The sequence below is a fragment of the Tauraco erythrolophus genome, chromosome 3 (genome assembly GCF_009769465.1).
Source record: "Tauraco erythrolophus isolate bTauEry1 chromosome 3, bTauEry1.pri, whole genome shotgun sequence".
NCBI classification, from domain to species: Eukaryota; Metazoa; Chordata; class Aves; order Musophagiformes; family Musophagidae; genus Tauraco; species Tauraco erythrolophus.
This window is the reverse complement of record NC_141467.1, coordinates 63,722,565-63,740,535: the sequence shown is the minus strand read 5'-3', so window position 1 is coordinate 63,740,535 and position 17,971 is coordinate 63,722,565. Positions and strand designations below refer to the sequence as shown.

Genomic DNA, 17,971 nt, shown 5'->3' with positions numbered 1-17,971 from the left:
AGTTATAGATCTCAAAAGAAGTTATGAAAAAGCAATGGATACATTTGTCAAACCATGTGCATAAAAGTTCTTATTTTTCCCTATATATTAAATGTTTTGACAGTGCTGACAATTATTTGAAAATGTTGTTAATGATGTATATTGACCTTAGTATATGGTATGTGAACATTCGAAATTTCAAAGCTGCGGAAGTGGCTGGGCAAGGCTGGTTTTGATCATTAGTCCCATGGTGAAGAGTGTATCTCAGCTTCTTTGTGTCTGTTTTTCTGCCTTTCAGATAGAGGAATTTCGTAGGCTGAGGACACATGTGAAAGGTGCAGAACTTTTAGAGGGCTGTGATGGAATCCTAGGAGATAACTTCAGACCAACTCAGCCACTTAGCGACAGAGTCATCAGGGCTGCATTTCAGTAGCAGAAGAGGAAGAACAACAGAAATATATCTTTGTTCAGGTAAGTAGAAAAGCTTAGCAGAAAAATCAAAACATTGAAATAATTTTCATAGGAGAGGTACAGCTAAAGGAGGAAATGCGCTGAGTAAGTTTCAGCTTATGATATATTGTCGCAATTGTAAATTTTGACAGTGTACTGTTTTGTTTTATCCTGTGGTATAATAGTTGGGTTACTGTTGGTTCTTTAGTGGCTGGAATAGGCTGGTTACTGTTAGGTTCTTCAGTGTCTGGAATCTAATACATGATTTAGTGAATTAAAATATTTATACTGACTTCAGTAGGCAGTGGATCACGCACAGATTGATCACAGTTACTTCTTGTAACTTTAAATTTCTCTTACTGCAGTGAGCAACAGCACAGCATGCCTAGGTTATGTGACAGATTTCCCCATTTACTGAAGTTCACTGGTTGATTTCCTACCATGTTTTTAGAAGACCCCAGTCATTGGTGAATCTTTCTAGTGTTGTCTGTTAAAAACCAGGGTAGTAATTCTGGAAGGAGGCCTTTAATTGTCTAAAGAGGTCTTTTTTTTTTTTTTTTTTTTTAATCCCTCTCCCTGCTCTACAGTGCTATTCTTTCCTAACCAGACTGAATCTTGGAAAGAACCAATGCAGATAAAAAAGGAAACTAGTTAACTTCTTTCATGGCTATTTTTTCAAATTTAATTCAAAGTAGTTGCTCCTTCTTGTCCTCAGTGATGTTTTCAGCCTTCATTGGCTCACAGAGCAAGAATTTAAGGATTGCATTGGATTCGCTGCGTAAGGACTAATACACATGTGAATCTGCATTATCCCCGCTTCAGTTATTAAAACTCCCATGTCATGTTCCCCTAGCTTCCATCAGTTACAAGATAAATTCCTTCAATGCTCAACAGTTTCTCCTTAACCTCCTTATAATCAGTTAATCAATGTTTTACTATCATGAAAAACCTGACTATGAGATTCTTAGAGAGTTAAAGAAAATTTGCTATCAAGACAACTAGTTACCTTGAAAGTAATGACTCAAGATACAAACATTTGTGGTTGATTTTGTAATGAAGTGGCCGCACCTTGATACAAGAGTAAGACAGCTGATCTGGGAAGTCTCCAAGAAAGGAATGAATCTGTTCACTTGCTTTCTTTAATAAGTCCCACTACTTTTTGACATATCATCTACTATCCTACAAGAAACTTTATTTAAATAATAAAAACATAAGCTATTCCCAGTTACCCTATTTTACTGGTAGAATCCATTATATAAAAGTGTCAAGTTTTCTATCTACGTATTTCTTCAAAACCATATGCTCACAAGAGAACCAATTCATCCAGAGTTTCACCTGGAAGCATGATGCTGAAAGGTTTCTGATATACACTTTTGAGTAAGGACATTTATTTGTACATTAAATTCTTGCCTTATCTAGGTCAATGATGGAACTCCTTAGTTCATGTCAGGCTCTGTTGTGGAGTTAAGGCTCTTCAGAGTATGCCCTGGTCCAGCCCCCAACTTTGTATAAAGTTAACAAATGATAAGGCAGCAGATAACCCCTAAAAGAGATTAATAATTCAGTGCTTCCAAAAATGGATCCATTAAGACCGAGTGGGAAGATTATCTTTCCTCCTGCAAGTGACAGAAATTATTAAATGGGCTGGGACAGTGGCCAGCAATTTCATGGTCTTTCCATATAGCATAAGCATTCAATATGCATCTGAACATTTTTGAAGTAAAGGTTTATTTGTATTTTATAACCCTATTTAATATCTGCATCCCAGAAGTTAAGCAAAGAAAGCAAAACATTGGTCCTTTTATTAACATTGTTGTCTCTTTCCCATATTTAATTTTGGGCACATCCCTAAGCCCAATTCTCAATTACATGGTTCTGTGCAGTCACCAAATGTCATCACTTTAATCTTGAAATGGATGTTTCAAATTCATCCCAGCTTCTGCATAAAAGTTACTTGGGAAAATCATAGCAATATTAAAGTACAATTTTTCTCAGAGAGTGAATAATGCCCTCAGGCCGGTTCAGGTAATTCAAGTCTGTAACAGTGAAATTACTTGACATGCTGAGTTTGAATTTTAAGCATGGAAGAGTTTCCTTTACAATACTGGAATTGAAATGTAAAAATTTCCCTTTTGCTTTCATGTTTGAAATTTTATTACATTTGTCAATACTTATAAAGATTTGTTTTAAATAATAAGATGTATCTTGGCCATGCTTCACAAAATAATCTGCAGTTTTAATTCCCAAATGATGAAATTTTTAATGTAAAATGCTAGTCCTCACTGTAGGGCTATGCTAATTATGGACTCTCAAGCACTGAGAAAGAACTGTGACTCCTGGCATTGTGTAGGCCACAGAAGAAATGGCACTTAACTCTCTACACCTGATTGAATTATTTATCAGAAATTCATTTGGCCAGGTCCTCTTTTTAGTTTTGGATGCATCAAACCAAATAGCACCGAACCAACCAAGGGTTAACAATATATCCTTGCTATTGAGTTTGTCTTTGGGAGGTGGAAACTAGATATACGAAGTGTAAAAAGAAATCATATGGCTTTGATCACCTTTCTTCTATGCAAAGAGGGAGAAAGGGAAGAAAGCAATCCTACCTAGTTTGTAGTGATTTCCTCGCATAGTTCTCTCCAGGAGGAAGGTGTTGAGGAATTGTAGCTCCTCACACAGACCTCAGACATCCTCAGAAAAGACACCTGTCTTGTGCATAGGAATGGATAATGGTCTTTAAGCTGGTACTGCTGACATTGGCTGAATATTGCTATGAAGACTCAGTAGCAGATGGGGAGGATGGCATCTACTTAGTCATCCAAGAGGGAGAGAGGAGACTACCTTTGATTTTAAAGTTCTGGTACATCTTGAATTTTACAATTACAAACACAGTGGTGGACTTCTGTTGCTCACCAGCCCAGGCTGCAGCTCCAAGGATGTAGTTGCATCTCCCACAGCCAGGAGGAAATGGCCCGCCTTTTGTAGGCAGGGTCTAAACCTTAATTAGGCAATTCAATCCAGCTGGGCAATCTGGGCAATAGCCACAGTTGCAATAGCCATAGATTTCTTTTCTGACACCTTGCCTCTCTGCCAAGGCTCCTGGAACTCCTGTCAGTAAAATTTTCAATATTTCTTTTATTCTAAGACAGTGTGGTACAGCCGATTGAAGAACTTGAGGAACATCAGTTTTCCATGACCTCATCACTCGATCAGGAAAAGAAGGAGACAGATGTTTCCAAAAGTGCTGTATACACAGGAGTAGAAAGAGGTTGCTTGAAAGGTCAAATTAGTTTTGACTGAATCAGAATGCAGGCTTTATGCGTGCCATGCTCACAGATCTTCAGAACATCTGCTCTTCAGCCTTGATTTAAACGTTGACAGAGCTGAACCCTTTGTGGCTTATGATCAAATGACATATGTTGAACTTAGGTGCAATTTGTGCTAGTTTGTCTAATTGAAGGCAGAATTGATGTGAACATGATATATCATGGTGTGTGTCAGATAAAGAACTGATTATATTTTTTTTTTATTAAATGTTACTTTATCATGGGAAAGTCCAGATCTCAAAATATCTCCCTCCAGCTCTAGAACAAAGTTTGGCGAGACTCTAAAGGGAGCCTTCAGGAGGACAAACAGATAGAACTTTGTAGCTTCACTGCTCTTTTTAACCCAATGTGATTTAGAATAAATTTGTTGCTGTCTGGTTGGCCTCTTTTGGCTCTGCTTTTCTGCTAAAAATGCAACTCTCTCCTATAGATTGGGCTTCGTGAGTCTTTGGACTCTGTTGTCTGGGTGTTTTTGAAATACATCCCTCATATAAAAGCCTTTACACCCTTTCTCTCCTGCAGTTGACAAAGTTTTCACATACGCTTCTTTCGAAAAAGCCTTTTTTTTTTTTTGTTTCTAACCTCTTTGAATCATATCTGGTAGTGATAGAACCAGTCACGTGTTAAGGAATTTGAAGGGAAAGCTAAGTAGAGATTTACTTTCAGACATGGAAGGTGAAAAATTTGAGTTCAGTTTTAGACAGTAAAGAACAATAGAATCACAGAATAGTGGCGATTGGTAAGTGCCTCTGGAGATCTACTAGTCCAATCCTCTGCTCAAAGCAGCGTTAACTGCAGCAGGTTACTCAGGACCGTGTCTGGCTAGGTTTTTAATGTCATAAGGATGAAGACTCCTTGAGTCTCTTGAGCAACCTTGTACCTGTGTTTGACCACCCTTGCAGGGAAAAAGATTTTTCTTAATTTTAAATGAAATCTCTTACATTTCAATTTGTACCCGTTGCCTCTCCTCCTTTCACTGGATACCACTGAAGAGTCTGTTGCCATCTGCTATACTTGTTCTCATAAAGTATTTTCACACATTGATAAAATCCCTCTTGAAATGTCTCTTCTTGAAGCTAAACAGTCCCAGCTCTCTCAGCCTATCCTTCTATGACAGGTGCTCCAATCCCTTAATCATCTTTGTGGCCCATGGCTGGTCTCACTCCAGTATGTCCATGTTTCTTTTGAATTGCGGAACCCAGAACTGGACCCAGTACTCTAGATGTTTCATGAGTACTGAGTAGCAGTGAAGGATCATCTCCCTCCACCTGCTGGCAATGCTCTTCCTAGTGCAGACCAGGAGGCTGTTGGTCGCCTTTGTTGTGTGGGTGCATCACTGGCTCGTGTTCAACTTGTTGTTTACCAGCACTCCCAGATCCTTTTCTGAAAAAAAAAGAGAGACAGGATAACGTTGTGACTTTCTCAGTGTTGTTTTTTTGATACTTCATACTTGATCAGAGCCCTTGCTATGGGCGTCAGGTTGTTTCTTGACAATGTCAGGTGATCTTGGAAAAAGATTTGTAATTTTTATGCTTGTATAGCAAAGCTTAACAGTGGGGACGACAAACGCTACAGCTCCAAGAAATCGAATAAGAAAACCTTAAATCTTCCACTTTATTAAAAGCTAAATTTTTTGGCAATTTGAGCCCTGACTCGCTATTTTTAAACATGTGAATTGCGAGTATTCCAGCAGGATATTTTATTTTGGGGTTTGCCACCTTACCTAATGGATAAGTACTTTTTCTGTAGTGTATTCTTCACTGAAGACAGCATCATTTGTGGTTTCCAATGGATTTATTACCCTCTCTGTAATTCTTGTTGCTTTACGTGTAGCTGATTTGATAGACATGCCTTTCTCCTCTACTACATCAGTAGAACAGCTTTATCTGTGAATGAGCAACATGTCTGATTTCAGACATTTGAATATCAATTTGAATTGACAATGATACTGAATTCAGTACGGCATGCCTGCTTGTCTTCGTCCCTTTATAAGTCAGGGTGTATAAGCATGATTTCATGCATAGGATAGTTAAATGGCATTGCTCCCATTTATGAAGAGGAGGTCAAATAAGTGCCTGGTACAGAAGTCATTGAAATCAATGAGATTCTTATCATAGAAGGCAGTAAGACCTAGTTCTAAAAATAGCTTGCTAAGATAATATTGAAAGAATATTTTCATTTGAAAGTGATAAACTTTAATTTACGTTCCACTGGGTATAATTAATAAACTAAAGAATTTGATGTCCATTGTGTTGTCTCAAAAGCACACACCTCAGACACAATTTATTTTGTATCTGTAAATAAAGAATTGTCCTCTAAGTGTGATAATGGCTTATATCTACTCCATCTATCTATTTACATTGCTCCAGTTGTCCAGAATCTTTTTTTGGTTCCTGATTCAGAAACTCCTGAAAAAGCATCAATTTTTACATACACAATTGCATGTACACATTCATACGTACACACATATCTTTGGTAGACCTCTGATTGTAAGTAGCTGCAAGTTTATCCAATGTCCTATAAATTATGATAGCAGAAATTAATTTGGATTAAAACCCATTCTTAATATAATTACCATTTTCCTAGTTGTACATTGAAGATTAGAGGAAAAAAAATAAATTACATCATTAAAATACCAAGATTGTGCTAGGCCTGAGGAACAGGAAAGAGTAATTTAGGGTGGGAGGAACAGAGACTGCATGCCTGATACTGCAGAGACTCCATTATATTGAGAGGTCTGAGCAGACAAGCAGAAATTGACACAGCATTAGTTTCACAGTAAGAAGAGAGAGCAATGTGGTGACTGTATCTGGTACGTTTAGTGAGTGGATGATGCAAACTACTTGCTTTTGAAGCTGCTGAGCTGCTCTTGTGGCAGCAAAACTATACTGCCCTTTCCACAGGACAGTGAACAGAGGATCGGTTTTGCCAGTGGGAGTGAGGTAGTGGTGCACTAAACAGGTAGTGTTGTACTAAACAGGTAGTGGTGCACTCCCTTCTTTGTGGCGTTGCACATTGTACGTGCCTAGATTATAGAATATGAAGGGACTTGCAAATACAGAGTGAGCTATGGAGAAATGGAGGCAAGAGTGGCACGATGCTATGATCTGTATTTCTTTGCCTAAGCAAATCTCAGTGAACTTTGCATCTGAATGAAGGTTTACTTTACCAATCAATGTGTGCTTTTACTCTCAGTTTACTAGCAGCCTTTGTAGTTTCTGAAGTTCACAAGTTGCTCTCTGGAAGTTGAGTGCTTGGGGATTTTATGCTTTCCTGTAGACCCAGAGCTGGAGTGAGCTTTCAGCAGCCATGCATCATTAGGTTACTATAACCATTCTTCTCATTTTCCTGATTTAAAAAAAACAATACAGATTATCAACACTAGTTCTTTAGAAATACAAACACCGATTTCCTAGGTTTGATGAAATACGAGTATTTATGCTGCTTCTCAGCAAGTGATTTTTCCTCGGTCATTGTTTGTCTCCATGAGTTTAGGTTTTGTACTTAAAAGGTGGTCAGTTTAATTGTTCAGTTTCAGTCTTTGAAAGAAACTCAACTTCATGTTATCGACAAAACTGACTATTGTTCTCCTGTTTTTAAGAGCTTATGTATAGTGCCCAACACTGCTGCCACTTCAGAGTACTTGAGAATGTGCTTACATTGGAGTGCATGACTATAGGACAGAGAGCCAAACACCTTTGGCTTGTGAACCACGCACTGTAATCAGAAATCTTCTGGGGACATACCAAAACTTTTGGAGCATTCAGAGGACCAAGAGCTTCAAGACTGGCTGAAAGATAGTGCCTTTTAAAGTTGCTTCCCACTACATTGTTGTAAAAGGAGGGAATGGGGTATGACCTGAAATTTTAAGTGAACTGTGTAAAGTCAGCCTAACTTGTTTTCCCACTGCTAAAGATTGGAATTAGTGTGTGGCAAAACACTTGTTTTGTGTGTGGCACACTTCTGACACAGGAGCCACAGTTTAGGGGTTTAGTAGCCACAGGCAGCCCAAGAGTCATAGACTGGTCACTGCTGTAGTAGAAATTTATGCTGTGTCTGGGCCAGAGCATCAGTATAGGGAGTGATCAAGCCCTAAATGAGGAAGAAAACCACTTTGAGCTGTAGCTGTTTTGAGAATGAGTGCTATATTGGAATTGTCCTTGTTCAATCCTTTACTGAACTCGTCTTAGAAATACACAAATATTGGTGGAGGAATGGCAAACAGTTTGCCATTTCTTTAGCAACAGTTGAAATCCTTTAGCATATAAAGAAGAAGCAAAGAAGAAACAAAATACTGTGCTGCTTTTTTCAAAGCTGAAAACCCATAAGGTAGCCTAGGAATTAGACCCCTGCTTATGCTTTGAATAGGATGCTTCATGCTGAAAAGGGCTCCCAGATTTTGTGACCTGGGACTCTGTGTCAGCATCACACATTCTTTGCTATCCACAATGCACTGTTATAATCGGCTTTTTTATGAAGAGCATTTTGAGAGTATAATTTCCAGCTGCTTACCATAAACCATGTATAGTTTCTACCTTGCTACTTGGGAAGTGATAATGTAGCTGGGAGTGCCTGTCATAAAAAATACCCTCACAGCATGTTTATTGGAAGTTTCAACACAAAACCTGGAGTCTGAACACACACTGAAACTCCACCATGTTATTTTCACGTATGAGGAAGATGCTGCAAATTAGTGGTGAGACAAAATGGTAGGAAGCGTAAATGATCTTTGATAAAATTGCACCTGTTATTTAAAATATAGAGACTCTAAATTAGTACATGTAGAATATAGTAATGTAACAGCTCTCAGATGTCAGGGATATTAAAAGGACATACAGGTACACGTATCTGACCACAGACAGAGAAGAAAGCCTACAATGTGCGTTCCTTCTTTGGCAATGTTACACATGTTAGGCAGCAGGAGTACACTGGTTTACCTAGATGAAATCACACAGGAGTTTTAAGCAGAACGTTATTACTCCATTGGAACTGAGGATCCAGGTAGTTACAGAATTCGTGGTTCTAATTCTTTCATATGGATGAAAACACTGCGATGAAAGTATGCAAATAAACTCTTACTCAGCAGACAGCAATGTTTTGAAAATACATAGCAAATGAAACTGACCAAGTTATTTGGGTTACTGAAAATGTTTTCGCAACTGATAATTGTCACTCAAGGAAGAGAGTGCCAGCAGTGTCTGTTGTCAGCAACGTGGTATGACTAACACCACAGTTTATGACAGAGCAGTGCTACAAAGCAAAACTTTCTGTAATTTTAAAAAGATTTTTATGCGTTCCCAGAGCTCAAGAGAAAGAAAGGTACACTTTAGTTAGCTAGATTTTTTTAAATGCCCGCAGAACTAGATGTAGATTCAACAAATTGTGACCTTTTCATGGAAGGAATGCAAAAGGTTTCAGGAAAGATAGGGATTCCTAAGGTAAATAGTTCTCTTTTCTGAGACACTGTGAATCCATGCCTGACCATACTTTTCAAGTGCTGTTTTTAGGAAAATACAGGATAATGGTAATATGTAGTCAGTGTTAAAGGGGTTTTGCCACCCATGGCCTTTCTTAAGTTTTTTGGTTTAACCTAATGTTAAGGAGAAGGCGGCAAGATGCTTCTACAAGGAAAAAATGGAGACATTGTATGAGACAATAATGGTAAGGAATATGGTAAGACAAAGAGGTGGAAAAGCTCTCCACAAAGCAGATTGACTACTTTTAAGTAGCAGAAGAAAATTTTTGATCTTGTGTAGTGATCTTGACCTAAGGCTGCTTCAGTGGAGCATCTAATTTCCTCCTTATCAGATGGAAAGACATATTATCGTGGTCACCCTATTTCATTTTTCCATAGTCTGTTTATTTGCACTGTCTCAAAACTTTTGGAAGACTTCGAAAAATAATCCTTTTCACTGAAGTTTTCTTATATCTTCTCTTTTAAATGTATTCTGTCTGTTACTATGGGAACGTTGGGACCTTTGGTTCTTAAAAATACACCATCTTGGCCCTATTTTTGCTCCTGCCGCCGCTCCTTGTTTTTGAGGTAAAGTTACAGTCTTGCATTTATCCCAGTTTTGTACGAGAATATTTGTTTTCTGTGAGGAATGTAAGTACCTAAAATTATTATATGAAAGAATTAGAAATAAATATTCTTGGAAACATAATGATTTTTTTTACGTTCTGAGGATGATTTCTGAATTTTGATTGACCTTGATAATATTTCTTTTTTTTTTTTTTTTTTTTTAAACCGTGGGTTTTGTTATAATAGCTCTTAGATCTCCCAGGTATTTACACTTTATGGCACTGATCTTGAAAGCTTTTCTTTGGGGATGATTGTCTGATCGGTAGAGGACTCCATCAGAAGCAGTGGGACAGTGGGACTCTATTTAATATATGTAGGACTCCACACAAGCAAAGGAAATTTAGAGGCAGAAATATAATGCATAAGCAATCAAAGGATCTAGGTAATTTTCTGGTTATAATACACATGCACATTTGTACAATTGTAGCTCAAATATTGCATTTCCAAAATCTTTTCAGAAGAGTAAGAGGAGCAAGTATCTTCATATCTACATAAACCTTTAGCCTGAATAATGTGTTACTTGACCATGTATATTACGGAATAGTGCTATTAATTTAGCATGGTAAAAAAATTAGTCTTAAATAAGAATAAAGGGTAAACATGAATAAGAACACTACCAATATATAGAATCAGTCTTTTGTCAGACAATACGTTAAATATTTCTATAACAAACACAGCTGAAATCTTTAGACAGGCTCATAATTAGGCTCCTTTCTGAAAGTAATCCATGAATACAATAGCTGCCCAAATCCCAGTTCAACTTCATTTCACTGACTTTGATTTTTGGACCAAAAGCATTAAGCTTGAACTAGTGAAAAATGTACAAAACGTGCATTCAATTAAGGAGTAATTAGATACTCAATCACTCTTACATCACACTAGGGATTATCTAAGAAAGATGAGAGATACTACTCACTGCAGTGTATAAAACAGTTTCATTAATTAGTTTAGCACTAATTGAGATTGAGAAAGTGCCACTGTCACAGCATTAGTTTGCCTACACAGAATCTTAAGAACACAAAGTTTTTTGTTTCTTTTCATCTTATTTGCTCTGATTTTTCAGTCTAATTCCCTGATCCAGTATCTTCTGTCCATGCAACAGGAACCTTTCCGTTCATTTCAGGGAGGGTGTTGGTGCCTAGACCCTCATATCAGCAGCCCACTGAAAAACATGCCAAGAATTTTTCCAGAGCCAAAGAATAACTTGTTCTTATTACATGTGTTTTTTTTTTTATCTTACACCTTTATACCAAACCCTGGGAAGAACTGGGAATCCTCTGTGCTGTTACATAAAGTGTAACTATGGCTAAAACTAATCACTCTGTGAAGGACTTACAGCCTCCCTTTGAGGGCAACTGGTAAAAAGTTCTCCAAGTTGACCATCAAATGGTCCTGCTGCCAAACACTGTTACTTTTCGGGGTATTGGGTGGGAACCAAGGCACACATGGAAATCATGGCACAGACTGTTGTGAGTAGACACTGACTTCTTAACAGCACTGCTGGTGACTGACAGCCTCTACGCTCCCTTCCTCTTTAAGAAGAGTGGGAACTCACTAGAGATGTGTTGACCTTGCAAGCAGTTGTAGCCCCAGGTGACCATTTGCTCCCAAGCACTGACAGATTTTTTGTGTGCATGTACTGAACTATAGTTGGCACTAAAATAACCTCAGGAAAAAATGAGCTTATTAGTACAACAGAATGAAATGATCCGGCACTCTCATACCTACTACTTCTGAACTAAGAAGCGCTGAGGCAACCTGAGTAGCTGATTTCCAAAGGTTTCGCTGAAGTACATGAATATGTATTTGCAGGAAACCAAGTATTGATTTATCCCTGCTTCTAATGAATAAGAATATTACTGCCATTAGGAGGGACAAATTGGGTGATGGCTTCCTATCTCCTGAGCCCACCTGACTCCCATGAGAGCCACGTACTCAGCACTTCAATTGTTAGGGCCCCTAAAATGATAAACAGTAAAAATTTCTCTGTGACTGGTATATTTTCTTTTCTAGTTTACCACCATGCTCTCCGTGTTAGAATCAATTGCCTGATTGATTCAGAAACCAATTGTAAAGCTTTGTTTCAAGTTAATAATTTTACCACTGCATTTAACTTTGCATTTTTATTGCATTTCCTCCATTGCTAGTAAATCTTCCAGCACTGGCTTTACCCCAAAAGAGAAGAATCAGGACCATTATGTCACTGAAGTATATACCCTGAAACTCCCCCCACCTGCTGTCATGAAATCCCTGCTTTTAGTTTTTCCCGTCTCCCTGATGGGACCTAAACAGTCTTTCAGACCCACTGAGGAGGAATTTCAGTAACATAATTGTTCAATTCTCTTTTCAGACAGGGAGAAGACAATGCTCCCACAGTGCCCTCGGATGAGAAATGGAAACTTTTGAGGCTGCTGCTTCAGTTGAACACAAAGCTTGTATTGTTTGTCTTCATCTAATTCAGCCTTGATAGACAGCTGTGACAGTTGGTCTGTCCGCATGGTCCAGTGAAATTCTGGGAATGGGGCTATACATTAAAAGAAGAAAAAACATTAAATCTTCCAATTCATATTGTTAACTATTTTTAAATGGTAATTATCATTGCTTATATAGTTTCTTTGCCATGGCATTCAATATTGGTCTGTGATCCAAATAGTACTAATTTTAAGCTTGGTATGAATGTTAATATGTAGAAATACTCTTTACTGTTTTGAATGTTAGGTTTAATTTTATTCTCTATCATCTCTTGTGCTTTCAGTAACCATCTTTTTGGTAGATGGGAGGTGCATTCTATAAAGCTAATAAAAACATAATTTGTTCACAGAGAGTATTATGCAAATTCAGAATTAATTTTTGGGCAGAAAGGAGCACTTCCCTGCCAAACCTGTGCACATAACATGTTTTTTTCTGATTAAAGCTGAATGACATTTGCATTACTAGGAACCTTACTGAAATAAAGAACAATTTTGAAATAAGGAGAATTAACTGCTATTGACAATAAACAGAATCATCTGGATTGTTTTCTGCTTGATGAGTCATGGAACTTGGTAAAGAAATGTTCAATTCAGGCAGAAAATGATCGGCCTTTGTTGTCCTGTGAATTATGACAGTTCCATTTGTTCTGTACACTGCTGAGGATGGTGGTCTGGAGACCTGCTCTGCATGTCCTGAACTCACTGCACAGCATGGGGATTGCCACGCTGGGCCACACATGGCACAGCTGACAGAACAGATAAGGGAACGGTAGTCTAAGCCAGCTAGTCAAACTCATAGGTTATGATTCCTGCAGAATGCCAAGATCCGAAGGACAGTCAATAACACGGTGGGCAGTAGCTTTGATCACCGTAGCTATCAGTGAGATCCACTTTACTAACATGAGGAGGGCACGATTATGCAGAGACCTATGTGGAAGAATACCGGAGGCACGGATAGAAAGCTCTGGGCCAGGGCACAATGGAGATGCAAACCGAGGGTTCACAAAGGGGAGGTTACTCCCTTGGAGCAGATCCGTGAGTCATCAATCACGAAGTCATCACCCAGCAATGGAAAATGCAGTGTCAGAAGGCATGATTAATCCACCTCTTCAAGGGCTACAGGGAGAGCTGCTGCTGAATAATGAGTTACGAGTTTTCCAAGTCATTTATGTGTATATTAGGGACAGCAGAAACAATAGGACAAACCCACACACCGCACGTGAGCTGGGTGAGTGGGAGTGGATGCTGCTGAATACCACGTGGTCGTAACTATGTGCACTGCAGAAACATGTGCTTCCTTTGGAGAGACACAGCTGCCCTGGACAGCATGCATTGCAGTAAACGTGTAGAAAACGTACAGAAAGCAGCCAACCATGAGGTCATCTGCTTATTTTGGGCTTAGCAGAGTAGCAATTGGCAAATTGCTACTTGGGCCTATAGAAACTTGTATTTCTTAAGAGTTATGTTTAAGGAAGTCCCTCTCTACCTTCTGCCCAAATTTAATGAAGTATAACCCCATTATCTAGTCCAGAGATTCAAGATTTTAGTGCTGGTCAAAACCACGCATTCCATCTGCAATGTCTCGAGCACTTCCGTAATGTCCATGTAGCAGCTTCACTGTCTGCTGCCCCTCTGCCTTCAGCAATGACTCCTCAAGCATCTGCGGCCAGAGCCCAGCCCCAGCACGCTGGTCACCAGAGCGTGACCTTGCACCAGTCCATGTCTTGACATAGGACAGGGATGAGTCTCTGCATAAAGTCTGCTGCAGTAGCCTGCAATGGTGAGGCTGGACTGTCCGCAGTTTTTGACAGGAGCCTGATAATTTGTCCCAGTTGTCAGGTTTGGCACTAAAATCTTGAAAAAAAAACAGCCCAAAACAAAGCCCTAAAAGGTGGAAGTCAACTGATTGCTGCCAGTTGAAGACCTATTTCTATCTGCTTGCACCCTGCTATCAAGGAACCTTCCAAAAGTGGAGTGAACGGTGTTCCCAACCCAGCAATTCCCAGGTGATATGCATAGTTCATTCAGAAGATCTTTTCCCTTTGCACAAAACATATTATTAACTACTGAGTATTAGCTGAGAGGAACTGTAATATTAATACAGCAAATATTGACATTATGATGAAATCTGAACTAGATTTATTCTCTAAACAAACGTGTTCCTTATCTTGGAGCTGGCTGATATTCTTCTGGCTGTGAAATAGATACATTTCAAAGCAAATGATGTAATGTCTCCACCAAAAAGTTGAAGTCCATTATTTCCCTTTCCTTTGCTCCCTTCCTGTGTTTACTGTTCTTTCCTGCATTGCCTTGTGCAGTGAACTTCTAGTCATATAAATACTACTACTGAGGAACCGAGGTTAGTAAATTTGTCTCAACATTCGTCAGAGACTTTTTTTTTCTAGGCTTGGCTTTGAAAGAGAAACAAACCCGCTACTGGTAAAAATACTTACAACTATATTTTGTCTTAAGAATCAGATCTAATTATAACAACAAATTCATTCACAAAACACACCCATTCTAATTACAGATTGATCAACCCACATTCCGGGTGTGTTGGGAAAAGTTAAATTAGTGTTTCTGGTTTCCATAGGAATCCTTGGGGAGGAATTTGCAGGAAGGGCTCTCTGTGAATTACTTCAGTTACACTGCACCCAGGAGAGGTTTTATTGAGTGTGATGAGGCTCTGCTACTCTCCAACTAGAGTTCCTCATGTCTGCCTTTGTATTAACATTTTTAAGAAATCATAGGAACCAATAAAAGTAATAATTTCCTCTTCAAGCCTACAGTCACTAAAATTCTTCTGAATCAGATTACTATCTGCACTGGAAGTATTTTTAACGGTAAGTATTAATGTGTGTGATGCTCCATATAATTTTAAAGATTTATTAGATAGGTGAATTAGAACTTTCCAGGAGGTGTTGAGCAGTTACACACTTGTTGATGAAGAAATTAATGACATAATACTTAAAAGCAGCTGTTTGCCTTATGAGGCAAAAACTGGCTTTGCAGCCTTCTGGTAAACTTTAGGAAGATAGTGGGAATAGGAAGAAATCCAGGTCTTGGGAGAAGGCAGGTGAGTAGGGGCAGGATGTCTTCTGTTGATGATCTTCCCTCTGCAGAGGACGTTTCTTTGGATTCCTCTGTTTTTAGAGCTCCCAGGAAAACTTGGAGGCTTTAAACTCTTAGCTTGACTTCAGACTATGGTGTGACATGCTTTGCACCCTGAGCTCTGACCCTGGGCTCCTGCCTGTTCACATCAGTGAAGCCTCTTGAAGAGCACCATGCCTCCCTATGGCTGCCTTCTGCCCTGGCTCCCACGTTTCCTTTGTGTGAAAATCCAGGCATAGGTGGAGCAATAATGAATACTAGGTCTGTTCCCAAAATACAACTGGGAGGTGACCAGGCATAAATTGGTGTGGGTTAAAGGGTAGGCTTGATTGCATACGATCCTTGATGTGGTATCTGTGTATAGAAACAGGTGCGAACTAGGACACTTGAGTCTAAGAGGAAGTAAGGGTGGCCCCTGGCCAGCATCCCTGTCTGTCTCCCTATGGTTGATTCATTGGTGTTCCTGAATCCTGGAGGGTAATTGAAGGCTACTGTTGCTGAAGAGTTAAAAGTGCTTAATGACAGGGCAACATAAAGAAAAAATAATTTTACTGAGAAATTTCAGCTGAATTTTGCTGAGGCTTCAGGAGCAACAAGGAGGGGGACATCCGTGTACAGGCAGCTTCACAAGAAGTCATACATATCAGTGTTCTCCAGAATCTGCCAGAGTGCAGCTGCCATATGCTCAGACTCACTTTCCTTGGGTTTGACTGACTGGCACAGCACTGGTGTCGTTATGGCCTTGTGCAAATTAAGCCTTTCATGCTTGTCACATGAAGTCCGGTGAGAATGGAGAGAAGCTTCCTTCCTTGTTGAAATGGAGAGACTCCATGGTGAATGATGGCCACAGAGGAAAAGGGGGAAACACTCTCTTAGGATTGAGGACTCCAGAAAGACGACAGATTTTGGCCTTCCTTTTGCTCCTTGATTGAGTTTAACGGTGGTGTCATCAGCCATGGAGCCAAACTTTGAGATGTGTTCTTCCTTTGTGGACCAGTGCTGCCTGCTGAAATGTCAGTGTCATGGTCCACACAGCCGCTCTCTCACTCCTTCCCCAGTAAAGTGGAGAGGAGAAAAATATAATAAAGGGACTGAGGGTCGAGACAAGAACAGAGAGGGAGCACCCACCAACCATGGTCCCAGGCAAAACAGACTTGGCTTTCTTAAAGCAAAGCAATTTATTAAAAGGATAAGGACAAATGAAACCAGTTACTTGAGAGGATAAAAAGAAACAAAGCCAGATCTTAAAAACAACACCTCCCGCCCCCCTCCCTTTCCTTTTGTTCCCGGCTCTACCTCCTCCCCGCAGCAGCGCAGGGGGACAGGGACTGGGGGAGTACAGGTCAGTTCATCCCATGTTGTTACTGCTGCTCCTTTCTCAAAGGAGGAGGAGTCCTTACACCCTTTTCCCTTGCTTCAGTGGATCCCCTACCCACAAAGAAAAATCCACAGACTTCTCCAGCGTGAGTTCCACCTGCAGGATGCAATCCTTCCCCATCGGATTGCTCCCGTGTGGGCTTTTACCACAGTCTCAGATTCTTAGGGAGCTGTTGCCACTCGCTCCAGCGTGGGTCGTCCCACGGACTCTAGATGTGTTTCTACTTTGTCGTGAGTCCCATGCTTCACGACTGTCCTCAGGCTCTGGCATCTCTTCTCCGACGTGGGCTTCTCCATGGGCTGCGAGTGGATCTCTGCTCCACTGAGTCCATCCTGGCTGCAGGAGGCAGCTGCCGTCTCGCCACCGGTTGCAGGGGAAACTCAGGTCCGGCACACCTCGTCCCGTTCCATCTTCACTGACCTGGTGTCTGTCTGGCCGTTTCTCTCAGATCTCAGTCCTCTCTGGGTGAACTTGGCCTAGTGGGCACCCCGGGAGCGGGGCACTCCCTGAGTTCCCCAAGCGGCTGCGCTGCCGCCATCCTCAGCGGGTGGCGCTGGCCCGGTGCGGGCAGCCCCTGGCCATGAGCCGGGGAGTGGGGGCAGTGCCCTCCTCCCCTGTCTCCTCACTCCCGGGCAAAGCACACCTTTCCGGTTCCTTTCCGGTGTTCATTGCTGAAATGTCAGGCAGCTGGAGAACCATCCACCACATCTGGTGTGGAGATGAACATTTGGAAATGTTTATATGCACACTTATTTATGAAACCATAAATGTCATTGTAAGCACACATCTGTGGGTATATTGTGTATTTAGAGTGCTATACATAGAAAAAGTATTTTTAAAACAAGGACAATTTAAAATTAATTTTAGAACTTCTAATTAAAGCTAAGAAATTCCAGTATAAAGACTGCATGCCTAACTTCGGTTCACCAGCACTGTACATATACTGTTGGTATTTGTATGATTGGATATTTTTCCCTTTGCTTAGTGAGCATGTGTTAAAGTCCTGTTCCCTTCTCTTTCCCCTCAGTGTTCATTATTCAGTCCCAGGTCCTTTATACTGACTGAGTGCTGTTCATAATCATTCATTTTCTCATGGAACTTTCTCTCTTACAGTATTTGTTTAAATGCTTTGGGTGTATTAATGAACTTCTCCCCTATATCACCTGAGGGG

The 17,971-nt window shown here is 40.1% G+C and overlaps 1 protein-coding gene across 1 annotated transcript in view; it reads left to right on the top strand.

Annotated features, from left to right (window-relative positions):
* The window catches only part of CA8 (carbonic anhydrase 8 (inactive)), a 46,432-nt gene extending 46,020 nt beyond the window's left edge, over positions 1-412 (top strand). Inside the window, exon 8 of the mRNA XM_086609347.1 lies at positions 278-412. Coding sequence (XP_086465473.1) covers positions 278-412 — 135 coding nt within the window. The remainder of the gene's footprint in view (positions 1-277) is intronic.
* Positions 413-17,971: the final 17,559 nt, after the last annotated feature.